Source organism: Malus sylvestris, chromosome 1, assembly GCF_916048215.2.
Source record: "Malus sylvestris chromosome 1, drMalSylv7.2, whole genome shotgun sequence".
Classification (NCBI taxonomy): domain Eukaryota; kingdom Viridiplantae; phylum Streptophyta; class Magnoliopsida; order Rosales; family Rosaceae; genus Malus; species Malus sylvestris.
This window is the reverse complement of record NC_062260.1, coordinates 28,565,082-28,592,783: the sequence shown is the minus strand read 5'-3', so window position 1 is coordinate 28,592,783 and position 27,702 is coordinate 28,565,082. Positions and strand designations below refer to the sequence as shown.

The 27,702-nt window shown below is 38.4% G+C and overlaps 5 protein-coding genes, 1 long non-coding RNA gene and 1 pseudogene across 6 annotated transcripts; 3 read left to right on the top strand and 4 right to left on the bottom strand.

Moving 5' to 3' along the window:
• Window positions 1–573: 573 nt before the first annotated feature.
• Window positions 574–2,287, top strand: LOC126624248 (phytolongin Phyl2.2-like). Its single transcript, XM_050293276.1, has one exon. It carries the CDS (start codon window positions 1,092–1,094, stop codon window positions 1,860–1,862), a length of 771 nt encoding a protein of 256 aa, XP_050149233.1. The 5' UTR covers window positions 574–1,091; the 3' UTR covers window positions 1,863–2,287.
• A 993-nt stretch (window positions 2,288–3,280) lies between these two features.
• Window positions 3,281–6,075, bottom strand: LOC126624207 (PP2A regulatory subunit TAP46-like). The gene is made up of 9 exons (XM_050293247.1): window positions 5,808–6,075; window positions 5,575–5,697; window positions 5,337–5,423; window positions 5,072–5,176; window positions 4,719–4,880; window positions 4,560–4,595; window positions 4,394–4,465; window positions 3,831–4,111; window positions 3,281–3,677 (listed from the first exon to the last, which is right to left on the bottom strand). The coding sequence occupies exons 1-9, from the start codon at window positions 5,907–5,909 to the stop codon at window positions 3,425–3,427; spliced, it is 1,221 nt and encodes a 406-aa protein (XP_050149204.1). The 5' UTR covers window positions 5,910–6,075; the 3' UTR covers window positions 3,281–3,424.
• Window positions 6,076–11,511: 5,436 nt separating this feature from the next.
• Window positions 11,512–13,262, top strand: LOC126624276 (uncharacterized protein At4g00950-like). The gene is made up of 2 exons (XM_050293314.1): window positions 11,512–12,330; window positions 13,060–13,262. Exons 1-2 carry the CDS (start codon window positions 11,773–11,775, stop codon window positions 13,135–13,137), a joined length of 636 nt encoding a protein of 211 aa, XP_050149271.1. The 5' UTR covers window positions 11,512–11,772; the 3' UTR covers window positions 13,138–13,262.
• Window positions 13,263–13,971: 709 nt separating this feature from the next.
• On the bottom strand, window positions 13,972–19,931 carry LOC126624237 (uncharacterized). Its single transcript, XM_050293270.1, has 3 exons — window positions 19,659–19,931; window positions 14,825–15,341; window positions 13,972–14,287 (listed from the first exon to the last, which is right to left on the bottom strand). The coding sequence occupies exons 1-3, from the start codon at window positions 19,763–19,765 to the stop codon at window positions 14,123–14,125; spliced, it is 789 nt and encodes a 262-aa protein (XP_050149227.1). The 5' UTR covers window positions 19,766–19,931; the 3' UTR covers window positions 13,972–14,122.
• Window positions 19,932–21,047: 1,116 nt separating this feature from the next.
• On the bottom strand, window positions 21,048–22,107 carry LOC126615387 (cyclic nucleotide-gated ion channel 1-like; annotated as a pseudogene).
• LOC126615378 (cyclic nucleotide-gated ion channel 1-like) lies at window positions 21,190–23,079 on the bottom strand. The gene is made up of 3 exons (XM_050283203.1): window positions 22,696–23,079; window positions 22,411–22,611; window positions 21,190–22,304 (listed from the first exon to the last, which is right to left on the bottom strand). Exons 1-3 carry the CDS (start codon window positions 23,077–23,079, stop codon window positions 22,149–22,151), a joined length of 741 nt encoding a protein of 246 aa, XP_050139160.1. The 3' UTR covers window positions 21,190–22,148.
• A 667-nt stretch (window positions 23,080–23,746) lies between these two features.
• Window positions 23,747–27,624, top strand: LOC126624317 (uncharacterized). Its single transcript, XR_007624049.1, has 2 exons — window positions 23,747–25,045; window positions 27,457–27,624. It is a non-coding gene; the product is annotated as an uncharacterized LOC126624317 (long non-coding RNA).
• The last annotated feature ends 78 nt before the right edge of the window (window positions 27,625–27,702 follow it).

Genomic DNA, 27,702 nt, shown 5'->3' with positions numbered 1-27,702 from the left:
AATAAAATTTATGTAGATTATCCTAATTTATTTTTATGAACATTTTTATTTAAAAATATTTAATTTCCGATAAGTAATTAAAAATCATACAAGTACATAGGTATTTATAAAGTTTTAAGTTAAATTTGATTTAAATAATTTTCTTAAATTATTTTAGACGTTATATTTAATTTTGAACCGTCAAATTTTTAGTTGATCTCATTTTATCACAGCCGTTTAGATTATATATAGAAAACAAAAAATAATTGAAATATGATAGTTTAGCGGATCCAGAATAAATTTAAGCCAGGTTTAAATCATAAGGGGAATCTAGCACAGAGATATTTTTTCTCAAAGGTTATTGTAGCCCAATGGTTGGAGATGGTTTGGGGGACTTTTACAGCTTATATCTTAAGCTTTATTCCATGAGTTGGAGATGATCTAAGGGAGAGGAAAGGGATCCGCTCGGATCCCTTTCTCCTAATCCACAAAATCTGGGGGATCCAGGCCATTGAAATTCAACAGCTAAAGTTATTATAACTTTTAAAATGGACTCCTGTTTGTAACCGTTATATCAAAATTCAATGGTCCAGATCCCCGAACTCAATGGATTAGGAGGAAAAGATCCAAAGAGAATCCCTTTCCCAAGGGAGAGAGTTGCAAGAATGGTTGCTGCAAATTGAAGGGCACATCCTTAATAAATCCTTCCAGCGAGGGCACTTGGATTACAAGCAGCCGTTATTCCGTTTCTTTTTCCCTTCGCTTCCCATGCATTCCAACGGTTGATTCCTCCCTTCAATCGGAGAAGTTATTTTACACACAGAGAGATTTCTGCATTTCCAGAGAGAGAGAAAGAAACAAAAGAAAATCCAATCCTCCGGGAAATGTTCTAGAGAGAGAAAGTAGCAGAGAAACTCATAAGAAACGTTTCGAAGTCGTGGGGGATTCGAAAGATTCGATCTTTCCGAATCGAACACCCACGAAACGACTCAGATTTAGCATGCAAATCCTCTCGGACTCGATTCCGAATCGAAATCCCATCTTTCTCTTCATCCATTGAATCTCCGATTGAAAAGCTTGAAATTTTTCGGCTTTGTTGGAAGAACAAATCGATGATTTCGAATCCAAATCTGATTTTCTACGCCTGCATTGCCCACAAGGTCACGATTCTCGGCGAGTTTTCGAAAGAGCCGGGTCTCGGAGACTTAGCGCAGCAATGCGTGGAGATAGCCCCTCCTCACCATTCCATGTTCACTCACACCGTAAGAAAAAGAACTTACATTTTCTCAATTCATGACCCTTTTGTGTATTTCGCTATCTACGATGCTGATCTCGATCAATCCGAGGCGCTTTCGTTCTTAAACCGGTTGAAATCGGATTTTGAGGAGGTTAGTGGAAGTGGGTCGATCTTGGTTCGGGATAATTTTGCCCCCAGTTGCTTGCAAGTCCAGTTCGATTCGATTATTCAGAAAATAATGGCCTCGGACTCGCCCAATTCACCGGCAGCCAGTCGGAATCTGAGCTTGAGTGCGAGTAAAGGGAAGAACATGGTGCTGGCACCACTGCTTGGGAACAAGCCGAACGGAGGGTTGAAGAAGAAGAAGAAGAGGTTATCTGGAGAGGTTAATGGCGATCTTTGCAAAGATGTGACTGCAATGGAGAAGAAGGTGGATGTTTGCGACGATGCTAATGGCTGCGGGTTTAGGGATTTTTCGTTGCCAACGCAAAAGAGTGATCCTTTGCATTCGGGTGACCGCCAAAAGGCCAAGCAAGTTTGGAGGAGGCATGTTTGGGTGGTTTTGATGCTCGACTTGTTTGCTTGCGCCGTGTTGTTTGGGATTTGGTTGTGGGTTTGCAGGGGATTCAAGTGCCTTGCCAGTTGAATTCCGGGGGATTTTGGAAGGTTTTGATGTTTCCGTGTTGTATTGTGCTTGACTGCTTGTGCTTCGAAGATGGTTGACAATTCTGTGACATTACAAGCAAGCACTCTGAGGGGTAAGTTGGCGAAATCAATGCGTTCGCAGGCTCTGCTTCGATTGTGTACCGGTAACTGTCTCCTCAGCCCTCCCGGTGGCTTCTTGTACGTATCTTAAGCTACATTTTGTGTTATACAATTAGCGATAAGCGTTTCCAAGTACTGCATCAAATTGTGTATACTTACAGATGATTACTATGCCGGCATTGTGTTTAGTTTCCTTCCCATTGTTTTCAGTTGATGTTGTAATTTCTCAGATGTCTTGATATTTGGTTTTACCAGTAGAAACTGTTTGTTAGCTTTAACGGAAGTTGTTTCTGTTTCTGGATTTTATTTCCGCTTCCTCCACAGTTGTCTCTTTATTTGATTCTTTACCTAAAACAAGATAAGACCAAGAAGCCAAATCTTCTTTGCTTGATGCCCTTGTATAAGGGTCGAATTCGAACATCGGTGCGAATGAATTGAAGAAAATTAGATAGAAATTAACAAGTGCTTGCGGGAGAGAAAAATGATGTGTGGACAGGATCAGCCAGTATTTAAATTTGGTTTTCGCCTTTTTATTGCAAGTAGTTCTAAAATTGACCAAAACTCATCATTTTAAAAATCAATCAATGTAATTCCCTAACTCGTCATTCCGTCAACAATTATGTCAATGTGCTAGGATAACCAAAGGGTGGTTTTATTAGCACCCCACATCTTTGTGAATACACCCCACATCTAAAATGTGCCTCTAAAATTCCAGCTTTGTCCTTCATTTTTTTGAAGCCACCCCATCCCCATAAACAAATGACAGCAAAAAAGCTAGCTCGACGACCATGGTGTCATCAATATCAGCACAGCCAAAAACCCTCCACGTCGCAGAAGTTGACAGCCAAGACTGCCTTTCTAACAGATTGAGAATTGCCCATCACTCTTGATTCACACACCTCATCTCCCAATTCCCTAATACCTACCGGTGAGTGGCTGGTGATTGGATATATGTATATATGTATAATTGCCCATCACTCTTGATTCACACACCTCATCTCCCAATTCCCTAATACCTACCGGTGAGTGGCTGGTGATTGGATATATGTATATATGTATATATGTATGGAGAGAGAGCATGGTGAGTGGTTGGGATATTTTGCCCAGACGTTGTGGTGGTTGGCAACCGGCATAAGGGAGTGGATGAGGTTTATTTTGGAGTTCAGAACTTAATTCGTCAGGGTAAAAACAGAAATTTAACTGAAAAAAATAAAATCATGAAATGCATTCATAAGATTGCGGGTTGTTAGTAGAATTACCCTAACCAAATTTGAATTTGACATTCAAAATGTAGAACAATTATGAGAAAATATTTTATTCAAATAAATTATCTGGGTGACATTAATATACATAACGTAAATCTAGTCACAACAAGAACGATACCGAATACAAAACTTTCTAATTTGCGATAAATCAAAATCTTAAAATCCCGCAGGTGCCATTTTATCCACAAGGGGTGAGCTTCTTGTTGCCAGCACCCCGAGGATTATCATCTTTCCAGTCATCCCAAGCCCTCGCCCTGTCTTGAGCGGCATCATCGTCCTCATCTTCCCCCTCCGGTGGTGGTCCTGGTTTCGTAGGTTCCTTGTACCAGGCAGAATTGGCTTCTTCCATGAGTTTCGCGTTCCTCTCTTGCCACGTATTCATTATCTCCATCTCCTTCAGTCCGGCTTCCTCTATGCTCATGGTCGGCAACCTTGCCGCACAGTAAATTTAATTTAGCATCTCAAATGATATGTTTGCCACGAAGAAAGATGCAATCACAAACACGAAAACCAGATATTTCCATCATTTGAGCTCGTGATAAATTACGCTTGGCACATTAAAGTAACAGAACATGGAGGTGTACCTGTGACTGGGCTGGAAAACCTGAGCCGCCATCCTTTCCCTCTTGCTTGTTGGGTTTCCACCTATAAGACTTGCCGGTCCAAATATTAGTGGCTGATGTTTGTGTTCATGCATCTCCGAAACCCTGGCTCTGCCTTCTAGAACGTCTTGAGCAAAAGTTGCACAGGTGATAGGCTCTGCTGGTCTACTATACTGCACTCGGGTTGCAGCATCACGATGCCAAGCTTCGGCCCTCTTGGCACGATCATCAAGAACATCTTGATAAAATTCCTTGCCACCATCCTGAAATACATGACAAAAACAAAAGCTTTTAGAACAGAGGTTCTTTTACTAAATAGTATTAAGTTTACTGACAAACCATCTACCACGTAAAGAAATAGGTCTAGTTGCGAGACATGCAGCTTTTTCCTATAACATTTAGCATGCTGCTATAGAATTTTTATCTGTCTCATAATTATCACCAAAAATTGCGAATTCATGACAGAGTAATGAAACTCAAAGACCAACACTGATAATAATACAATAAATGTCACCAATCTTAAGTTACGGTGTTAATATTAATACCTTTGATTGCCTTTCCTTAAAAGCTACAAGCATTTCTTCCTCTTTCTTTAGCATCTCCAACAGATCAAAAGCCTGAACAAGATTGCATGGCAGAAAGACATGAGTATGAATTGACGTGAATTAAAAACAACTGCATGTGGAGGATTACTTTAAGCTATAAACTAACCTTACTAACTGCCAAAGAGATTGTAGTAAACCAAGCCTGCAAAAACAAGGGTTCTAATTAGACAGCTTATGTAATTAAACTGTAAACTTACAAGAACGTTGTGATGTAGAACCAATCAACATTTCAGTAAAGAGGATATGTAACAATAAATCTACAAACCTCTCGCTCCTCCTCTCCGTCATCATCCAGCACATCTTCCTCTCCTGCCTCAATAGGAGTTGACAAGGCAGATGCTTTAGTTGAACGCCCTCTTCGCTCTTTCCGCTCCTTAATTTCCAGCAATTTCGATTCTGCAGCTCTTTGCCTTTTGAATCGAGCAATCTGGATACAGAAGCAAGTAGCATAAGCAACAAAGTACAACACCAAGCCTATACTTTCACATGTTCTGCCACGCAACATGTAAAACAGTCGGCAGAACAACAAAATGCAATTATTAAAGTCATGAGTATCCATGAAATTTGAGTTAGGATCTTCATGCTTTCTTAAAAAAGACGATAAGAAAACTAAAGTACCTTCAGTGCCCTTCGATCAACATGTGAATTTGGGCCATCTTTTGCAGATGCTTCTAACTCCTCTTTTGGAACAAGTTCCATTGCCTCGCAAATAGAAATAAACTCCTGCAACACGCCACCATCCTAGTTAGTTTTAACAGGAACATAACCCTGAAACCAACCAATCAACACATATTCTGATACAAAGACACTGACTAGCAAGACTGCAAAGACATGCCCAATGCAGTATTGCTTTTTCGGCAAGTAACTAATGAAAATGCTTCACCTTTAACTTAGCCTGGGAAGCCTTAAGAACCGATATCCTGTCATCCTGCGCAACCTTTTCGATTAACTCCCCTAGATAATATGGCACCTGTAATCAAAACCCCATCACAAGTTAGCTCAATAAATTCAAACCAAAAATCCAAACTTTCCAAACTATTCCATCAGATGATTACTAAATGCCGATTTTTCACAATCATTCAAAGTTTTCGACTTTAAAAACAAATACCGAAAAGAATTACCAGAAGATATTTGAGATTGGTGGTGCTGATATCCTCCTTGGTCTCATTGGCTGAGAACAAACCCAGATTGCTTATCATTTCATCGCACTTCTCCAAGGCTCTGCATCCCTTCCTAATCTCCTCCTACCAGTAATCCCCAAATCAGTTAAATTAATTACGAAACAAAAACGAAAATTAAAACTTTTTGAAAAAAAATGAACGAGACTATGAAATTATGGTGTAGATTAGTGTACCTGATCGACACCGTCGCCGGACTCCGTCGCCCCCAGGTGGATCTTCCGAGCTTGCTCGAAAAGTGCCGGCAGAGGCATGTCCTCCATGTTCAATTCTCCCATGGAATTTGAAAATGAGCTTCTTCTGGTGTGGTTTTAGTTTAAGCTTCGAATTGCTAATTTCCAGAAATGTTAGGGCGGTTGAATCTCGAATTTGAAAAAATAGGGTTTTCAGATTTGGGAATCGAATTCTGGAGAAGAAGATGGAAAAATTAAGAAATTTCGGAAATTAGATGGAGAGGTATTTATAGTGAGAGATACGCGCCTCCGGCGTAAATTAGCGTGGAGCTGAATTGGATGTGGAGCGGTGCACGGGTTTTCTATAGTGGATCTCAAGCCTAGTTCCGGGTCAAACAATACTAATTTCAACTCAATTAATTTAACGGCTAAAAATTAAAAAGTGTGTATTAGGTAAAAATAAGCGGGTGGATAATTTCACCCTACAGTTTTCTTAGAAAATTGATCACGTAGAGACTCAATTTGTATGTTGTTGAAAAATGAACATGACATTCACAGAACTATCAAGGTTGTTTTGTAACAATTTTGTTTTTAGTTTCCAGTTCATTCTTTTAATCATGAGATAGAAAGAGTTCCAGTGTACGTACCTTTTGTTCTACATTTTGGATCAGGATCCTCTCCTGATTTAAGGGTGAGGATCCTCTTGAGTAAGGTCATCAGGCCGTTGAAATTTTATCCAACGGCTACAAACATGAGGCCTTATTAAAAGTTATAATAATTGTAACTGTTGGCTAAAATTTCAACAGCCCGATGACCTTGCTTAGGAGGATCATCACCCTTAACTCAGGAGAGGATCCTGATCCCTACATTTTTTCTACATCTAATACACCATCATTGTTCGACTTTCTATATCTCTCATTTCATCCTGCTATTTTCCCACTATTTTAACACAATAATGAAATGGGTATCTAACGAATCTAACTAAACCCTAAACCCTAAACCCTATGGGTATCAAGCGAATCCAACTAAACCCTAAACCCTAGTTCCCCTTGTTTGCCTTTGGCTGGTATCAGTCCCTCCAAGGGAAGGTTGATGACCTCTGCGAACGAATGGTAAGCTTCGATTCTTAATCCAGTTAGTGAAAGTTCACCAAGAACATGACCTTCGCAACAGTTTCCGACTAAAAATCAATACCATCTAGTTGTAGTTCTGTGAAAATTTAGGATCTAAATGGGATCAAAAATGTCGAAAACTGAAATTAATATTGAAACTAGTACATTGTTACTAGCTTCACTGTATGATAATTACATGTTATATATATATATGGTTGCAGGCTTGCAGCAGAGCAGAAACCAATAGAAATCCGACCCAAGATTTCTTCTGGACTTGCCGGTGTTGCGGAAGAGCTAGAAACGTGTGAAAGTTTCGACATGAACCGCTTCTCATTTCATTAGAACTCTCTTCCAGGAAGTTCAAAGAGTAGAAGTTCGGATAGCGCGAATTATTGGAGATCTTGAGGGGACCTTGGCTGGTGATGGGATGATACATTTGAGGAGGTAGTGATGAAAAAAACGTAAGGACTTTGATTAAGCTACGTCAACATCTTGTGTTGACTTCTTTATAGAGAGTGAAGAAAAAAAAAGATGTGAGAGAAAAAAGAAGGAGAGATAATCCTATTCCGAGAGAGAATTCTACTTCATAGACAAACAACATATATAATTTTAATGCAGAACAAATGCTAAGAATTTAACTTTCTTGTACTATAATTTTGATTGACCAAATATCTCTGCATATCAAGCTTTTGATGGGTAAAAAGGTGATAAACACATAGGATTATTACCACTAAACTATGATTAACTGGCTATTTGTCATCTAAATTTACCAATTAACCTGACAAAAAATTGATCATCCTCCAAAATCCATAGCTTGTCTCCTTCAAAGTGGTTATATGTCAAATTGTAGGACTAGTTTTGTTGGGTTTTCATGCTACTATAGTACTGTTTGCTACTATTTGTCGCAACAAATTTTGGTCATTGTGCTCCTTTATTCCGGCATTAGCTGAATCCGATACCTGCTAACCTTTGTACTGTGAAGCTAACAAGTTACAAGAAATCGGTAGTTGTCACAACTAATTAAGAGCTGGTAAGGGATTGCTATTTTAGGAAATTTTTGTGCTCATATATAGGTTCTTTCATTGGAATTCGAAATTGTTATTAAACATCCAGGTGCTTTGTGAAAAACCCCTTGAAAGTGCAGGTGATTCTTCAAAAAGCGCTTCTACAACTAATAAAATTATGTTGGTGGTTCAAAAACGTTTTCAGCCATTTCAAATTCAATCCCAAACAATACCTAGTGAAGCTTTGAGATGAACTTGTTAGGGGTTTCAATCCCATTGTTTTTACTGGATGGAAAGTGAAATGCTCACAGCTCTCACTCAGTTATAGAAGTTAGAGAGGCAGCCATTAATGGGTGGGATGGGGGTTGGGGATGTCTCAGTCAGGCTGAATGATTCAACATCTGCAAGTGTTCCCAATTTGCACTACAATTTTGAATTGGGGTGGTTGTGTTGGGGCTCTGCTGATTAAAAGCTTTGGTCATCAGCTCATCAACCTTTCTTGTGAAGGAGAAGGTTTCTTTCTTGTCAATGACCTGCATTATTTCTCTCTCTCTCTCTCTCTCTCTCTCTCTCTCTCTCTCTCTCTCTCCGTTGAATTGTACTCCTCATCATTCATCAAAAATAATATTTTTCATGATGCTTATTATTTTCCTATTCCAAAATAGTAAACACATGTTGTTTTGTCGTTTAGGGAGCCAATAATTTGAGTTGCTAGGTATAGAAACCTCCTCCGCTTTAGAAAGCATGTGGTTTAATATCATAATGAATAGAGTGTTGGATACTACTCATGCGTTATTTCCTAAACTATTATAATAGTATTGAAAATTTTCCCTTTGTCTTAATAAAAGTAAATAAAAAAGATGAAAAATGTAGTTTTTATTTATTTGGTGGGCACACCTTTTTTTTTTTTTTTCAAGCGGTATTCTTATTTAGTCTAAATTACAAAGTGAAGGATTCAATTTTAAAGCAAATAAATAATACACTATTTTAGTTAACTTGACTCCGTGTACGACTGCAAAAGAAAAGATACGATTTAATAAAGTAGAAGTTTTAGAAACATGCTTAGACAATTGGAAAAGGAAAAAGGAAATTAAAGACCTAATGCGCAGGTAGTGGCTTGGCTTTTCTTCCCCTCTATCATAAACACACCCTTCAAAGTAGCTAAAAATAAAGTACAACACTTATTTCATACTAAAAAAAAACATCATGTGAAAGTATCACTCTTTAATTGCTGGTACTTCCCTGCTGGGAGAAACTAGAACTACAAAGGAAAACAACTTTCACACATTCATTTTCTGGCCTACACTGCTCTTTTTAGCCTTTGTACTAAATGTATCAAAGATGAATTGAAGAATAAAAATAACAAAACGAATGTAGAAGAAGAACACAAGATGAGAGTGCGTAAATCACTGCTCAATAATCATAAAACAACACGGTAACAAGTGTTCTTAAAAAACTTGTTACTAGAACTTCAGAGCCAGCTAGCAAGTATTATTTACTTTTCTCAACCAATAATAATGCAGAACAAGTGACCTAATAAATATGTATACAAGAACAATAAAAGTCAATTGCAATGTTTCCTTTTTTTTTTTGGTCGGAACAAGATGCATTGTTTCTGTTATGTTTTACCCCCATAATATGTCGGCAGGAATGTATAAACGAGCAGATAAATGCAGTGGTGGCTAGGAGAGGCGAAAAATGCCTCTATGAATCTTCCTGACTGCCGGAAGGATGGAGTGTAATGGCAAAACTACAAGTTGGTCCCTTTTTTTAAAGAAAAAAAAATGCAGTTATTGTGGCAAAAGCCTCATGCAGCTTGATTAACGAGTACAACTTATCAAGCCAGATATCTCTCTTAGTTTCGTGTCACTGTCTCACTTATCACGTAACTATATTGATATAAGTATTTTTTTTCCGCTAATTAATAATAGTTTTCAGTATTGTTTCTTGTTTTTTTTTCTTTTCCTTTTTTGGTTTCTCTGCCCCAACATTTTAGACATTTTAGAAAATGAAGTTTCAAGGCATGCATTTGTGCCACCTTTGTGTACCTTTTGACCGGCTAAAGCTTGATAAAGAGCTCTCTTCCAAATATTTAAAATTTCACGTCACAAAACTGACTAAAAGTAGAAGAGAATTCCCACTCAAATTTGTTCAATTTAAAATTTTAGCATTATTTATTAAATTTGATATACGCAAAATTCGAACCTAGAATTTCAGAAAAAACATCACTCAACTATGAACTACAAAATTCGAACCTATTTTGCATCCAAATTCATATACTGACTTACTTGAAAGGATAATACTTGGGTACTGAATAGTCAGTACCCAAAAAACTGACAACATAAAATGGCCCAATAAGATAAAAACACTTGTTACAATTTAATTTTATAAACAAGTAGCCAAACATCTTTTCAGAAATTTAAAAGTAGCCAAACACAATATTAACCCCACATCCAAACACCTCCTTTCTTCCTCAACGCCTCCCCTGCCAGCCTCACTTCTCTTTGCTGCTGCCATGGTTTCATCACCAGAACCCTCGTCTTCCCAACGCCTTCCGAGAACCTCGTCTCCTCCGCTGGCGCAACTCACTTCTCCTCCATCCTTTCTCTGTCGATTCCGCCCCATAATCCTCCTATTCTTTATCGTGGAACACATGCCCGCACCCTGTCTTCATCGTCGGAACAAACTTTCTTGAAATTTCACGGAATAATTTCAACCCCCTGCATAATTTTTCTTCTGGGTGAAATATCCTTCATAGGGTTAGCAAGATGGATCTGATCTGTCATGGGTTTGGTGAAATTTGAGGGGGTGGAGCTGATGGCTTCTGGAGAACGGAGAGGGAGGTGATGGAGGGAGGGGAGAGAGAAAATGGATGTTTGGATACAAGTAAAAGAGAGGAAATAGTGTGTTTGGTTAGTAGGATAGTACGAGTTTGGAAAGGGGTTCATTTGACAGGTGTTCTAAATTAGTCCACATAAGATGGTCAGTGATCTGGGTACTCCCTAGAGAGTACCATGTCTTTAGACCTGACATTTTGGATCCGACCTGACCCGATCCGTTAATATTAGTATTTGGATGGATGCTTAACGGGTTGGATCGCTAACGGGTCAATCTGTTAAATAACTGATCACCTTAGGTCAACCCGTTAGCACTCGTTAACACCCTTTAGTTGAGAATGTTTTAGTAATTTCAATAAAGTCTTAACAACAAAATATAAACTCTATGCAAAAAAAAAAAAAATTGTTAACGGGTGAAACGGATGACTCGTTAGCTTAACTGGTCGAGTTTGAATGACCCGTTAGCTTAACAGATTGGATTCGGATGATCCATTAGCTTAACAGGTCGAATTAAACCCAATCCAAACCCAATAAACCCGACCCGTTTACAGATCTACATGTATTATCCCTCCCGGCGCTTCTTCTTCACGAGAAAATGCCAAGTTTTCCTTGCATGATGACCTAAATACCCCGTAGTCAGTGAGGTTTAGGGCCCCACCCTGGAAAATCTTGGTGTTTTGGATTGACGTGGATAACGACTATTAAAGTAAACACGTTTCAAGTAGGATACGTATGCTCTCTGCCACTCACAACAATTCACCTTCCACCACCGCCCCCAACTCCCCCCCCCTCTCTCTCTCTCTCTCTCTCTCTCTCTCTCTCTCTCTATACACGCACGCATATATATATATATATATATATATATATATATATATATATATATAAACTCACACATCCCATCTCTCCAACTTACTAGAAAACGAAGATCAGAGTTTTCGAGAATCCTCTATCTCTGTTTATCGAAAACAGATCATTTTGAGAAAAAATTCTGAGAGAGAATCGATAAGAGGTATCAATGGTGTCGGAACCAAGCATAACACCGAAGCTGTCGCTGTTCTCGCTTCCTTCCCAGCCGCCGGAGTCGCCGGGGATGCTAACTCCGCCGCGCCAAATCTCCGCCTCGGTTCCATTCCAGTGGGAGGAAGCTCCAGGAAAGCCGAGGAACTGCGGTGGCAGCGCAGAATCCAAACCCAAGTGCGCCAGATCCTTGGAGCTGCCTCCGAGGTTGCTGAGGGAGGCGGCCAAAACTACCAACATGCCCTCCCCGACCACCATGTTGGACGAGCCTGACGTTGGGCGGACTATGTCGTTTTCGTTCAGAGTTAGGAGCCCTGATGCTTTTGGGATCAGTAAGAGGTTGAGCAAGGAGAGTTGTAGTAGGGGCGCCGGCGGTTTTGGGTCTATGAGGTGGGGGAGTTTTAGGAAGAGCAAGGAGGTTGTTGACCACGGCGGCTTTGACTTTTTGCCTCCGGCTAGTGGCGGCGGTGGCGGTGGTGAAACGAAGGTGAATATCACAAGAGTTGGGAGGAGAGCCAGTTTCTTGAATGATTCCAACACAAGGTCACGTATGTGGGTAAGTAACCAAGTATTCGTACGATGAATTTGAATCAGTTTTCATAGTGTTGTTAGAAACTAACAAACAAACAATACATTGGTATAATGTTTTTTTCCGTGTCGATTGCTAGTTGTAAATATGGTTGAAGTCTTATGATATTTTTTTTCCCTTAACAAATGATATTATCTACACTGATTTTTTTTCTTCAGACTTATGCATTGTTATCAACAAAAAAAAAAATTAAATCAATAGGTCAAAATATAACATATTACCGTATAATAATCCTCTCTTTGTTTCAAAATGTTTGATGTCACACTCTTTGATTTTTAATTTCTTCATAAGATTAAAAATGTTTGTCCAAAACACAACCCAAAACACCAAGTATCGTAATACAATTTGTTAATTTTTTTTTTCAAGTTTATAATCAATTATATTATAACACTTGGTGTTTCAGGCCGTGTTTCCAACACATTAAAAAATCTCTCTAAATGTTAGCGTTGTGCCCATTATCTTCCCATTTTCTGCTAAATTAATACTTGTAATGATGATTATTTTAAAATTCGTTACTTTTCTTTATTCGTTTAATTGATTACAAAATAATCACATTTGGTATTATAATGTAATCAGTTACCTAAATGCGATTATTTGTGATTCATAATTGATAAGCTCACAATATTTAATTAGTATTTTTGCCTAAAAATAATAATTAGTATTACTTATTTTTTATTTTTTTATTTATAATTGCAGGCAAGCATTTGCGAAAGCTTTAAGCAGGTGGTCCCATGGAGACGCAGGCAAGAAAAAATGAGAAAAATGGCCTCCTAAAGAAAGCCCTTCGCAACCGTTGGATCAACCCGATCCGACGATCCATTTCCTACCTGTTGAAAATTTTGTGTAAATATATCAGAAAATTGAAAATAGTGAAATTAGTCTAAAATTCATAAGCTTCATTAGTCTTCTATAACCCTCTATAATTGTCAGTGTACCAACAATTTGCTAACCTTATCAAAACTTCTGAGCATCTACTCTAATTTTTTTTTGTTAAATTAATTACTTAACTTTTTCTCGTCATAAATTTTCTTATTTAGGAGTTAAACTTCTCTAACGCTTATGTTTGACTAATCATGTAATAAGAGAGAGAAAGGGTATAAAGCAACAAGAGATAAGTAATTAAAGACAGATATATTTTAGGTGAGAAATTCAGTTCAAACTTAGGAATGAACGACATATGGTCAAACAAAAGCAGGAGATTAGCGTGTATGTCAAGCGTTTTTATATCTAACGGAAATTATCATTCTACACCTAAAAGGAAATGGTAAATCCATCGCATCTACCAGCACAAAAGCAGTCAGAAACTACAGTGATGTATGGTATAATTTTTTAGTTTAGCAGGTGGCATTGATATTTTATTTTTATTTTTATAAACAATAGGATAATCTGCACTAAATTCATCTAAACTACATGAAGGGAATTCGTATATATGACCTCGAGTACATGGGCAAATGCTCTCATCCACCTGAGCTACATTGACCACAACATCAAATTAGCAAAAGAATGAAACGCAAATTCTAGGTCCCTAACATCAAGCAAGGAAACGGGTAATTTACAAAAAAAAATACGTAGGCACATAGTTCAAGATCACATCAACACAAATTAAGCTTTTGACGCTTTTGAATCGAAAAGATACCAATCTCGTCAATTGTCCCGAAGATGTGGGATTCACTCTCATAACATGTTGTACCCATATAACATGTCCTGATTTTCTCATCTATTCTATAATTTTGTGCATATAAGCTAAAGCTAGACTAAATCATGGACCGGCAGTCAAACACAAAGTCCTCTTCTTCTTGTAGTTGGCTTTGAAGCAAGCCTGCCTCAGCCTCTTGGCTCTCTCCGGCAACTCCATATCCGGCAGCTGCTCTAGAATCCTCTTGTGCTCCTCCAGCATCCTCAGCTCATCCGTCAATCCCATCCCCTGCATCATGCATTTCAACAGTCAATCCCTACACTATTATAACTTCCCAAAACAAAACTTATCATCACAGTCATACGAGTCAAGCATCATCAATCTATTTTCGAGTCATTCTCATCACATCACATGTTTCTTAATATGTAGGATATATCGGAGATTTTTTAAGTCCTAAAAAGCAATTTCAAACCCCCTTTTAACATTTGGTCCATAAACTAAGTAATCTCGCAATTGCATCATTGAAACAAAGGAAACCTAGTCACCATTTAAAGATATATATTGTGGAAAACCCTTTACAGTATATCTCTCGTCACATGACAAGTAAAATATACTAACATGAAACTATACCACCATGACACCGAAATCTTTTCCGTTTCGTGGGGAAATCGGTAGCATTGGACAAAAAAGGAACTACAACTAGGCTTTAGTTTCAATCCTTAACATAGAATATTTTGACATATATAATACAAAATTCCTATAAATTAGGAGGAAAAGGCACTAAATATCATATGACAAGTTGACAACATGAACATGCAAACGTACCTTAACATTTTCAATGAGAGCATTCAAGCTCCTGAGCTTTCTGTGCGGCCACCTCATGATATTCAGTTCCCTGCACCTCCTCTTCAAAACCGTTAATCCCACCTTCAATTCCTTGGCCGCCTGAGTTATCGGCACGTCGAAATACTTCTGAATCTCGTTCAATTCCAATGGAGCAGCAGACATTCTCTTCGAGCAACTCCCATTTTTTGTCATGCCTTCCCCATCGTGTTTCCCCCAACTTTCCATCCCCCAATCAAGCATCCTGAAAACATCACCCGAATCACCCAAAACACTGTTCGAACAGACGATGGATTCCGCCATTGTTGTCAGGGGATTTTCATCAACCACCTCGTAATCAAAAGGTGATGGAACAGCAGCATCGTCCAAAATATAGTCCCAGATGCCTAAATCCTCAAAATCTTGAGAACCCATTAGTGGAAGTTGGTTGGAATTGTATTGCAACGGCAATGGGGGTGAATTAAACTGATTGAAATTTTCAAGCCGTAGACTTTCTAAACTGCAAAAGTAAATAACCCATGTTCTAAAATTCATGTAATAACCATAAAACATATACATACTGTTGACCCTAGAAATTACAAAGCCTACGTGGCGCGCAGGCCGAATATATTCTAAGCTAACTACGTCCTTCGGTGATTGCGGGGCGTGCCAACTCGTCGGCCGAGGCTCGGCCGAGGAGTAAATTTGTTGATGTTGCGTTGAGCGCGCTGCTGACTTCTGTGTCTTGCGATTGCGGCCGAGGAAGGAACAATTCTCGGCCTCTTGGGCTCTCGAGCCTGAAGACAAGGCTGCTAATTTGCGAAGTTCACGAACCGAATTCGGCTTACAATGTGCCGAATGTAATAACTGTAACACCCCACCTCGCCGAGAAGGCTAATGAGATGACCTCGACCAACAAGGATTCGAAAACCCTTCTCGACCGAGACTTGGATAGGCAGTCGACCGTTCTCGCCGCAGTGCTGTTGATGCCAACGGAAGATACTGCGAGACCGACCGACTCTACGGTGACAGAGCTATCTATGCCGACTTAAGATATCACCGGTTGCTTCCACAGTGCTGTTGATGCCAACGGAAGATGTGTCAGCGAAAAAGGAAAAGAAAAAGATCTCAAGTTGTGAGAGTTTGCGCAGGGCAATTTTGTATTGATTTTTGTGGGGCTTCAAATGTTGCTCAACATCTTGTATTTATAGGGACGAGTTAGCTAGCCACGGCCTGAATGATAAGCAGAGGATTTCAATTGCACCTAAAGACTCGTAATGGAATATTCTGAGAAATAAAACGATCACCACATAAGGACTCTGCATGCTAATCCTATTTTATTCCCACTTTGACTTAACTTTATCCCATCACTGGATTTGTTGGATAATCACACACGGCTCTTTTCACATCCAAAACAATCACCTTGTTTTTCTCAATGCCTATACTCCCCACACGTTGCAGACACCTATCCAACTAACTACTGGAACTTATCCCACTTGCAAGTCACCTATGCATGCATAAAGACCATGCATCTAACAACTCTAATCAAACCCCATGCTAATATATCCAGCCGCAACCATGCATGAAGGCTATATGACAAGATGGAATCCACCTACATTTTTGTTGGATAAAAATCTATTTGTTGATGTATTTAAATTCCAAGATAACTATTCTGATTGATAATATCTAGATATCGTTAATCAGAATAATTATCGTAAAAAAAAAATCTTTATCCTAGGAACGATCCACATATTTCGTCCATCTAACGCCGAACTGATTTTGTAAAATCGGGTCCAAACATTGCCCCCCAATTTCCTTGAACTTCGGCTCGTAAGCCGAATGGTTAAGGAAATTAATTGTTCGTAACCAACAACATGTCGTCGTATTGCCGAAAAAGAAACTTTGTTTCTCGGCAATAACATGTTTGTTCTGCCAATGCTGCGGCCTCCCTCGACTGCCACAACTCCATACCAGGCTCGGCAATTTTTCTAGAAGGTCAAGAAGAATTTGGGAAAGGGTAGAGAAAAATTGGGGCCGAGGATAAACCGTGCTCGACCACTTAGTTCCTTAAAGAACTCAAACTTTTGTTTGCCCAATTGTAGTCTGACATGACATGAAAGTAAATCAGGACTCCACTCTCGCCTGGTACCTTGAAGCAGACTGATTCCTCACGCCAACATATATATATATATATGATGATGACTAACCACCTTAGCTCCCACTTTTACTGTCAAGGCACCCTTTCCAATCCCCATTATTGTCTCCAGCATGCATGGTTTGACAAAAGGTGATATATATATTTATTTTGACCGAGGCTTTAGTTTTGGCCGAGAACATCTCCCATTTCCTTTATACATATATGTCGAGGCTTATATATGAGGTGGTCGAGGCCGAGGCCTTTGTAGAGTGGTCGAGGTCGAGACCGAAACGGAATATATAAAAAAAAAACATAAGACGTCGGCCTGCCTATATATATAAACCCGTTTTACTCGGCCATATACAAATCATTCCTGGGGCTTGGTTGTATAGTGCAACAACACCACGAAATCCGTTGGCCCCCTTATTTTCTTAAGTATCGGTCAAGGGCCCGAATGGTTAAGAAAATAATTTGTTCAATATTTTTTAATATCAGAAAACAAAAGTGGCCGAACTATAAAGCGGAGGAGGCCAACGATGCTTTATTCCAAGCCGAGATTTTTGTATATCAACACAGCCAATCCAATTTTGCATTGAGCCGAATAAAAAATGATCTTCGAATATATTTAACTTGGAAAAATATTTTTTATCGGCCGCCGAATATGTTGAACAATTATTATGCCCCCCAGGCACAATAATTTCGCAAATTTCAGCTTTTAACTTGAACAACTTAGCCGAATGGGATTTCTCCATATCGGCTTTATCACCAATAATCATATCAATTGGCGTGATTTTTTCGGCTAGGCCTATGTCTTCAATTACCATATCAATCGATTGGTCTTGTTCGTCATTAGAGCACTCCTCTGATGATCCTACCACACTTCCAGTCTCGACCGAAAAAATAGGTGGCCTAAGTTTTTCTTCTTGGCCGACCATATCTTCAGCCTCGACCGAAAAAATAGGTGGCCTTTGTTCTTCGGCCAAATTAACAATTTTCTTAGGCCGATGTCTGATTACGGCCGGAGCGAAAAATTGCCCCCCGGCCTTTGGGCCTAACCATTTTTCAAATGGAATTGATCTGTAATCAGAAACGTAAGGAAAATTTTCTTCATCTAGCCAGGCATTAAATCGAGCCCTGTCTTCATTTACCCATTGCCTTTGCAGGGTAACAGGAGCTTTTATTTCCAACATGCAAGCGAATGACTTTTGCATCTCTCTATGGCCACGAAGAACTTTTTCTGCTTCCAAAGATTTTTTACATTCCTCATTATGTTTTTTCAATTCCTCCAGGAGCTCGTACAATCGGCTACGTTGAGCCAGATTGGAATCTTGATAGATCATATGAACTTCGTAGTTTTAGCACTGGGTCCCACTGGGCGTGCCAAAATGTTGACCCTAGAAATTACAAAGCCTACGTGGCGCGCAGGCCGAATATATTCTAAGCTAACTACGTCCTTCGGTGATTGCGGGGCGTGCCAACTCGTCGGCCGAGGCTCGGCCGAGGAGTAAATTTGTTGATGTTGCGTTGAGCGCGCTGCTGACTTCTGTGTCTTGCGATTGCGGCCGAGGAAGGAACAATTCTCGGCCTCTTGGGCTCTCGAGCCTGAAGACAAGGCTGCTAATTTGCGAAGTTCACGAACCGAATTCGGCTTACAATGTGCCGAATGTAATAACTGTAACACCCCACCTCGCCGAGAAGGCTAATGAGATGACCTCGACCAACAAGGATTCGAAAACCCTTCTCGACCGAGACTTGGATAGGCAGTCGACCGTTCTCGCCGCAGTGCTGTTGATGCCAACGGAAGATACTGCGAGACCGACCGACTCTACGGTGACAGAGCTATCTATGCCGACTTAAGATATCACCGGTTGCTTCCACAGTGCTGTTGATGCCAACGGAAGATGTGTCAGCGAAAAAGGAAAAGAAAAAGATCTCAAGTTGTGAGAGTTTGCGCAGGGCAATTTTGTATTGATTTTTGTGGGGCTTCAAATGTTGCTCAACATCTTGTATTTATAGGGACGAGTTAGCTAGCCACGGCCTGAATGATAAGCAGAGGATTTCAATTGCACCTAAAGACTCGTAATGGAATATTCTGAGAAATAAAACGATCACCACATAAGGACTCTGCATGCTAATCCTATTTTATTCCCACTTTGACTTAACTTTATCCCATCACTGGATTTGTTGGATAATCACACACGGCTCTTTTCACATCCAAAACAATCACCTTGTTTTTCTCAATGCCTATACTCCCCACACGTTGCAGACACCTATCCAACTAACTACTGGAACTTATCCCACTTGCAAGTCACCTATGCATGCATAAAGACCATGCATCTAACAACTCTAATCAAACCCCATGCTAATATATCCAGCCGCAACCATGCATGAAGGCTATATGACAAGATGGAATCCACCTACATTTTTGTTGGATAAAAATCTATTTGTTGATGTATTTAAATTCCAAGATAACTATTCTGATTGATAATATCTAGATATCGTTAATCAGAATAATTATCGTAAAAAAAAAATCTTTATCCTAGGAACGATCCACATATTTCGTCCATCTAACGCCGAACTGATTTTGTAAAATCGGGTCCAAACACATACACACAAACACACACATATATATGGCACTCTTCAAATGAATGGAAGATCAAAAGGCAAAATAAAAAAGTACATATGTTTTGATCATCTTACTTTTGATCCTGACATGGGTCTTGGTAGTACTGTATGGAGGAGTTAAACTCATGCGGGTCGGTCTCAAATTTTGGAACCAGAAGTTGGGAGAAAATGGAATCCGCCATTGGAGAGTTTTGGAAAGCTTATAGAATATCAGAAAGAGAACTAACCAGAAGAGACGAGAGTATAAATTTGATTAAATCGGGAAGGAGAGATGGGATGAGAATTGAAGTTCGTGCAGACGCTCTCAAAAGGGGTACTTATGAAATGGGAAAAATTTAATTTGTGAACAATTACCAATCACAAAAGGGGGCCGCACCGTGCCTAATTATGAATTTAATGTTTAAGAATAATTGACTTGCTTATGGCTTAATTATGAAATTGAGTGTTGTATATTACTAATGGGAATGATTTTGATACTGAATGTGTACTTAACGTGAATGATTTGATATCAAATGTGTAGGTAATGTGGATGAGTTTGATATCGAATGTGTAGATGATGTGGATGTATACGTTTGGTACCTATCGCAAAGATGATGGTCAGTGTATGCATGTGGAGGCATGAAGGGTAGCAATTTTACAATGCATGCATAAACAAATGGGGTGCGTTTTGGCTCACAAAACTCAAGTGCCTCAAGTGGTGGTAATGCTCATTACTCTATTTATTACCGATGAATTAATTTAAATTTTAAGATCTGTGTCTATACATATACAAATTTCAAAATTTATATTTATCTAACGGTAATAAATAAATTGGTGAACATCACCATCACTTCAGTGTGGTAAGCAAAAATATTCTCTAAATAAATGTATGAACATCATACATGGCCCAAAGAACCAGAAATTTTGACGAGAGGATAGTATGGGAGGTTACTGAACGATTAACGATGTAGTGGACATTAATTCACATTAAAATTTGCTTACTACGATTCTATGGTAACAGTATAACTGTACTAATTATTCTCATCTGTTAATTAATTACGGGAGTTTGTGAATTAAGAGGAAAGCTGTGCCACATAGGAGACGTCCTCAAACCCCACTTTATTGGAGGTTTTTTACTTTTAATTTTTCATTTACAGGACATACTACGACATTGACGTAGATTTAACAGGTGTAAGTGTACGGTTTCACTTTTAATAACGTCCAAGCCTTTTGTTTAAAACCCCCACATCTGCCGATTGAGAGATGTAATATCCAAGTTGGGAGACAATATCGGTAAGACAATTTGGTTGCTAAAGCTCCAAGTGCAATTGCAAGTATTACCTCTTAAAATGGTCTTCTGATTTCCTTGCTAGCTAACGCCAGGAAGGTACCATCCAGTTACCAACAGTATACCAAATGAATTATAAAACCATGCAAGCAAATTTAAGCAAAGTCTATGATGATCGAGCTTGAAACCGAACAACGTTTCAGCGAAGAAACTTACGAATCCACGACGAACGTTCAAAATTCATAACCGATCGAGAGACTTAAACAAGTCATGTACCTTTCTGGTTTCGCAAAGAACGGAATTAGACAAACGACTGTTGAGTTTGGCCGGCCAAGGAGATTGAATAACATTCAGACATTGCCTTATACAAAACACTTCACAGAAGTTGGTGCACTCAAACAAAATGCAAAAGTGCTACTCTTAACACATTTTCCGAACCATGTTTGTGAGTGGTTCAACAATATCTCCATGCTAATGCCGGAGGCTGTCGTTGATTCATTTGTTCCACACATAACTAGTTTATTAGCTGTTTTTACTCGGAATCATTTGAATCAGCTGGCTTCTCAACTAGCATGGGCCTACGACGATCACTATTCCGTACATGATTAAGTGCATTAGCCGCAGAACGCAAGGCATCTATGCCGGAACCTTGAGCTGGGGAACTACCACCGGCCTCGGCCAGTGAATCTTGCAACCTATTCTCCTCTTTCCGCAGAGACTTTCCTAGTTTTTTCTTGCAATAGCGCCGCCAAGCTTCTTGTATATAACATGCTCCCCAAGCTCTCCACTGCCGTGATTAAAACCTAAATGTGTGCTGTGCCCGCTTGCCAGCTGACCTTCTGAACTGGCTGGCTACAAACTTCAGGTCCTCTGCTTTTAAAGTAAACGCTTCAACTTCACAACAAGCACGGGTAGTTCGTGGAGTTGGGAAGATTAAACAATGATGCGCTGGGATCAACAAACCATGTGAGAAGTTCTTCGCAACAGAAGTCACCAACCTTGAGATCTGCAGAACTGGAGTGCCTTCCATCACTCACGGTCGTACTCAATACCGTACCTCGCATTATCAACACCAACGATTCCACTGGATCTCCTTCCCGACACTTACACTAAACAGACTCAGTCTCGATGATGCTCACGTCCCTTTGTTTTGTTCGGAAATGTAAGTTAGGAAATTCTAAATGAAAACTGATCATATTGGGACAATTGAAAGGAACTCACTTTAAGGATTGCACCCATGCAAATATATCGCTTCATATCACTCCTGAGATCCCTGGGAAGACTCAGAAAAATATTCTTCATGCTAACTCCTGTGTTTTCTTGCCATCGGTCTCTTTGGATTGCACCCATGCAAACATATCGCTTCGTATCACACCGGCATGATTTTTACATGCTTCACTCCAGCAAGTTACGTTCCTTTCTATAGAAAACAAATACCAAAAGGCTCCGACAACCTACAGGGCCAACAAAGGATCGTCAGAATCTGCACAAATTTCCTAATTATACATTGGTAAAGCAACAATTCTGCAAGAAAACATGGGAAATGGTTACGGGACTTACATGACTAGCGAGCATGTATAGAAAGAGATTAACCCATGCAGTTCCAGCGAGGGTGCCCGAATTACTTGTAACTTTTTTCAATAAGGAACATGTGCGAAGGAACCTCAGCACATATTGAAAGACAACTATGAAGTTCAATGATTTTGTTGCACCCAAAACCCTTGAAGCATTTAGTTTTGGAACAATAGAAAAAAAGAGGACCTGAACACATTGATGCAAAGCTAATGAGTCCACAAATGCAGTCATATAATATAACTAAAGGTGAAGGGAGATGAAATTCCTGACCTGTGGCAGTGGAAGAACCATAAATATGTCTGCCGGGAAGTAGAAGAACAAAGATCTCCATGCAATTGCCCGCATCTCTTTAAACAACTCAACTCTTCCAGAAGCTTGAGAAGAAAGACTGACAATAGCAGCACGGAATTGAAAAACCATATGGATTATATAAAACAAATCAACGAGGAACCGCAAAACAACGACTGGAGTCCCCAGTGTTGTGTCCAATCTAAGGCACTTCTTCTGAACATTAAAAACAAGGATATAAAAGAACAGCGGATCGAGTGAGAGCGCAATTACACAAAAAGTTAGATACACATCATTCAACCTTCGGATCTCCTGCGGGCCAAGTCGACTCCTCTGGGAACCCAAAACTCCATGGTAAGAGGTCATTGTTTCTCCAACTCTCTTAATATAATCCCTACAGGTGTCTAACATATTCATACCTAACGATTTTCCACAAAATGGTGACGAAAGGGATAACTTGTACAAATCTTTGCATTTTCCAATTTGCTCCTATCCATTCGTTCGTAGAGCTATTTACTCGTTCGCAGACATTTCTGGAACACTTCTAACAGAGGGACAGAGTCAATTTTGAAAGAACTTATTGTCAACCTCTTTCAGATATGAATCTGTCTGATTCAGAAGATCAATATCCTCTTCAAACCCAAGTCCCAAAACTCTAGCTATATTATGGAACTATTCTTTTTTAGCTTTTTTCTGACAAACGATAGAATAGTTATACTAAATTCATTTGACCGCCATTACCAGAAATCTTAATCTAGTAGTTATCTGCAGGGAGAAAGAAGACAGTTTGTGGATAAAAGGCTCAAACCATAGAGAGAGAGAGAGAGAGAGAGAGAGAGAGAGAGAGAGAGAGAGAGAGAGAGAAGACGAAGACTTCAAGTCAACTGCACCGGCCTTGCAAGTCGAGAAATGTAATTAGTGCAGGAACCTTCAACACTGAGCTCCTCCGGACCAAAGCTTCTCCTCTTGGTTCTTTGTAAACCCCCAATCGATAATCGACCTCGACTGAATGCGCGGGTGGAAGGACATGTAAGAGTATGAGTATGATTCTTATAAGTCTTGGGATAATTGATATTATAAAGAAGTCTAAATCTGATAAGGAATGCAGTCTTGAGAGAAGTTCCAATTGGTTTTGGAAAAGAACTTTGTGTTGGAACTTTATAAAGTCTCATGAATCTTTATGGTTTGTATGTCTTTGAATCCTAGTCCAATTCTGATAGGGAATGGACGAAGGAGCACTATATATTTATGGTTCAAACCACTGCTCTTGCGATATTAGCTTATGTTGTTCTAAGTCCTATTGATTAGAAAAGCTATTGTGATCGTAAAAGAGGAGAAGGTTTTGAACACAGAGGCTGTTATGGCTTCTTCAAGTTCAAATTCTGCAGGTATGTTCTCAGCAATCCTTGTTCTTGTTCATAAGTTTTGTCACTTGACTTGTTTCAGAACATTGGTAATTCAATTGGCATATCATCGATCTGTGTTAGAGTTCTTACATGTGGTATCAGAGCCTAGTTGATTATTGTCATTGAGTTCGAAATTTACACAAGAATCTGATGGAAAAGCTATGAACACTTAAACGTTCCAAACCCAGAAAACGTATAACCTTGTTTAAATTGAATATTGGCAAAACGCATAACCTTGTTCGAAATTTTCTGGGTTTGCACCTTTTTTCTCTTCTTGGTTTGAAGTTGTGATGATCCAAACATGCTTTGCTTCTAGATCTTCTCGTTCACAACCATCTTTATTTAAGATTTGGATTTGCGATAATATATATTTTTCTTTTGTTCCCAAAGGTATGTTTATAATTCAAAACTCCTGATGTATTATATCGAGTTTATTGAATTTTGATCCTTGATACATACAAAACTCCTGATGTAATATATACAATACTGCAATCTTTATACATGATTGATGCTAAGATTGATACGATCCTGAAACCATTCATAAAAGGGTATGTATTTTGAAATCTTATTGCAATTTCTTGAATTTTGTTTAACATTTAGATTGAGTTAAATGGAATTGGTGTCAAGATTAGTTACTTATTCTGAAACCGTGTTTCTCAATCTGGGTTTGAGAGAACTTTTTCATGCTTGCTTATTTGGTGATAAGTATAGTAATTTATCAGTATACATCTCTCATAAACATCGTAATTCTGATTTTCAAAATTCTTGTTTCCGCTGTGTTGATTATGATGCCAATCCGCATGGGAATTTGGAGTGATGACAATCCGCATGGACGATTCTCGAGCACTGATGGATAAGTAATTTCGTTGATTTGGAGTAGAGGAATTGCAATTGGTTGACGAATACGAGTCCAATGATGCATTCAGGTAACTCACTTCACTGTTTCATGCGTGATTAATTGTTCTCCTATATGCATGATTATAGTGTGATGAGTTGGAGCATAATGAATTAGGCCTTTTGCTATTTCGAGTATACTTGTTTATTTATATAAATTGTAAAGGCATGATTAAACTCGAAATCCCTATAGATGCCAACTTGTGATTTATGTGAGATGTCTGGAATCATACTTTGCTGCATAAACAAATTTGTCTAGATATACTTTTCCATTTTTCATTAAAGAGTCTGTGTATATGCATTGTTTCATGTATGAATCTCGATACATTTAATTGCGGGGAGCAGCACAAGTGCGCATCTTATTGTCAATTCCTGATTTTCAATTGGTTTGATTTATATCAAGTTTGGGTTGGAATGGATTTGACTGCATATCATGTGCAAGTCGGCAAGCAATATAAAGCAACAACATGGAATGCATATATAAAATGGATGCCAATTGCTTTGTGACTTATACATAAATCGCATATATGAATTAAATTTGTATTCATATCTAGATAGCATTCGTGCATAGATGTTGTAATTATGGGCATGCGGCTTTATCTATATCAAATAGAACTTGCATAAGTTTCTCTGAATATTGATGCAAGCATACAAGAAAATATATGAACAAATGAATATATAAGGTAGATGTTTTATTGACCACCTATAATGAGTCTTGTGACAATAAACTTTTAGCCATTTACAAAATATATATTCTATTATGAATCGGAAAACAAATAATTATTTGTCATCTTATTGGAAATTCATAAGACTAATGATATGCAGTTATCATTATTTTCTCCAAGGACTTGCTTACGAATCTGTATATAATTGATGATGGTGTTGACAATGAATTAAAGGCATGAAGATTTTTAATCTGGATTATTGTCGACTAATCTTATCATGTATATATCGATGCATGCTTATTGTATATGTATATTTGTGATTTCATGATGCATGCTTCCGCTATTATATTTTGGTTGAAATCACAAATAGGGAGAAAGGTGAACTTCGAGTTCTCCAGAAGAAATAGTAGTCTTGATTATCTCGTTTTAATCAAGATATATTGTTGTGATATATATCCAAACATTATCAAATTTTGGTTGATCTTGCTCGATGGATATTGAACTAGTTAAGATCAAATTGAATGCAAAAATATTGTGCTTGCTATTCTGATTTTGATCATTGTTGAAACTGGCGATTTTGAGTTTATGTGAGATAAGTTTTTCCGAATGGATTGTGACTATCTTTTGATACATAGACTGTTTTGTATAATGGTTTAGGTGTATATGACTAAACTGAGATTATGCAATAGGTAAGGAATCGGGAACCAATTGGTTCATATCTCCGATTTCTTTATTGACTGTGCAGTATATTCTCCTTATGCTTAAGTGGGAGAATCGTATGTTCGAATGTAAGCATAAGGCTAAGAGTATTTAAGCCGGCCATTATAATTCATATGGATGCTTGAAAACCAGATTATGGTTTTATTGAAGCAATTGGTAATTATTTATGTTACTTAATTTGTTTAAGTAATGAGAAGTTTAGTGCTATTTGCTGGAACTAAACTTAACTTGATATAGTGGGAGCAAATCAATTTATGTGTTTGCTCTGGTCAAGTAAAATCACATTGTTGTAAATACGAATTGGATGAATGTGATCATGGAATTTGTTTGCGTATTGGTTGCGGCAATTGATCACATTAATAAGACATTCAGTGTATTGCAATGACTGTTAGTTAATACAGTTGATATTAACTTATACTTAACTTGTTTGTGTTAAGTATGGCCTAGATAAGTGGGAGCAAATTGGTTTGGTTTTGCTATTTTGGTTCACATAATTACAATGTGCAAATTAAGTATGTTGTGACTTTTGAGTTAATTCTGCGATGTAACAGAAAAGATTCTTAAGTTCAATACTTTAAAATGCATAGGTAAGTTGTATGTGAGGATAAGCTTTTGTTATCCAAAACATTTGGTAATTTTTATATCAATTTGAGCTTAGATACATTGCTATGAACATAAACTGGACATTGTGATTTGTAAGTTAAATCTGTATTTTGTGTTGCAGAGGCAATTATAAATTCATTGTTTTGGTTTATGTAAGCAGGTTGTGTCTATGTACTAGTGTGATGGTGAATGACTTATCTGATCACCTTTATAATAATTTGAGATGATTATCTGTTGTGATGAATCATACTCAAGTGGGAGAATGTAAGAGTATGAGTATGATTCTTATAAGTCTTGGGATAATTGATATTATAAAGAAGTCTAAATCTGATAAGGAATGCAGTCTTGAGAGAAGTTCCAATTGGTTTTGGAAAAGAACTTTGTGTTGGAACTTTATAAAGTCTCATGAATCTTTATGGTTTGTATGTCTTTGAATCCTAGTCTAATTCTGATAGGGAATGGACGAAGGAGCACTATATATTTATGGTTCAAACCACTGCTCTTGCGATATTAGCTTATGTTGTTCTAAGTCCTATTGATTAGAAAAGCTATTGTGATCGTAAAAGAGGAGAAGGTTTTGAACACAGAGGCTGTTATGGCTTCTTCAAGTTCAAATTCTGCAGGTATGTTCTCAGCAATCCTTGTTCTTGTTCATAAGTTTTGTCACTTGACTTGTTTCAGAACATTGGTAATTCAATTGG

Bases quoted from the DNA above. Each gene is read 5' to 3' on its own strand.
- LOC126615378 (XM_050283203.1), bottom strand. From the start codon at position 23,079: ATGACCTCTTACCATGGAGTTTTGGGTTCCCAGAGGAGTCGACTTGGC. The intron at 22,612-22,695 runs GTCAGGAATTTC...CAATGTGTTCAG, and splicing joins TGGTTCTTCCACTGCCACAG to GTCCTCTTTTTTTCTATTGT. The intron at 22,305-22,410 runs GTAAGTCCCGTA...TTGGCCCTGTAG, and splicing joins TATACATGCTCGCTAGTCAT to GTTGTCGGAGCCTTTTGGTA.
- LOC126624237 (XM_050293270.1), bottom strand. From the start codon at position 19,765: ATGGCGGATTCCATTTTCTCCCAACTTCTGGTTCCAAAATTTGAGACC. The intron at 15,342-19,658 runs GTAAGATGATCA...TTACTTTTGCAG, and splicing joins GACCCATGTCAGGATCAAAA to TTTAGAAAGTCTACGGCTTG. The intron at 14,288-14,824 runs GTACGTTTGCAT...TGCATGATGCAG, and splicing joins CTCTCATTGAAAATGTTAAG to GGGATGGGATTGACGGATGA.
- LOC126624276 (XM_050293314.1), top strand. From the start codon at position 11,773: ATGGTGTCGGAACCAAGCATAACACCGAAGCTGTCGCTGTTCTCGCTT. The intron at 12,331-13,059 runs GTAAGTAACCAA...TTATAATTGCAG, and splicing joins ACACAAGGTCACGTATGTGG to GCAAGCATTTGCGAAAGCTT.
- LOC126624207 (XM_050293247.1), bottom strand. From the start codon at position 5,909: ATGGGAGAATTGAACATGGAGGACATGCCTCTGCCGGCACTTTTCGAG. The intron at 5,698-5,807 runs GTACACTAATCT...GATTACTGGTAG, and splicing joins CCGGCGACGGTGTCGATCAG to GAGGAGATTAGGAAGGGATG. The intron at 4,112-4,393 runs GTATTAATATTA...CATGTATTTCAG, and splicing joins TTAAGGAAAGGCAATCAAAG to GATGGTGGCAAGGAATTTTA.
- LOC126624248 (XM_050293276.1), top strand. From the start codon at position 1,092: ATGATTTCGAATCCAAATCTGATTTTCTACGCCTGCATTGCCCACAAG.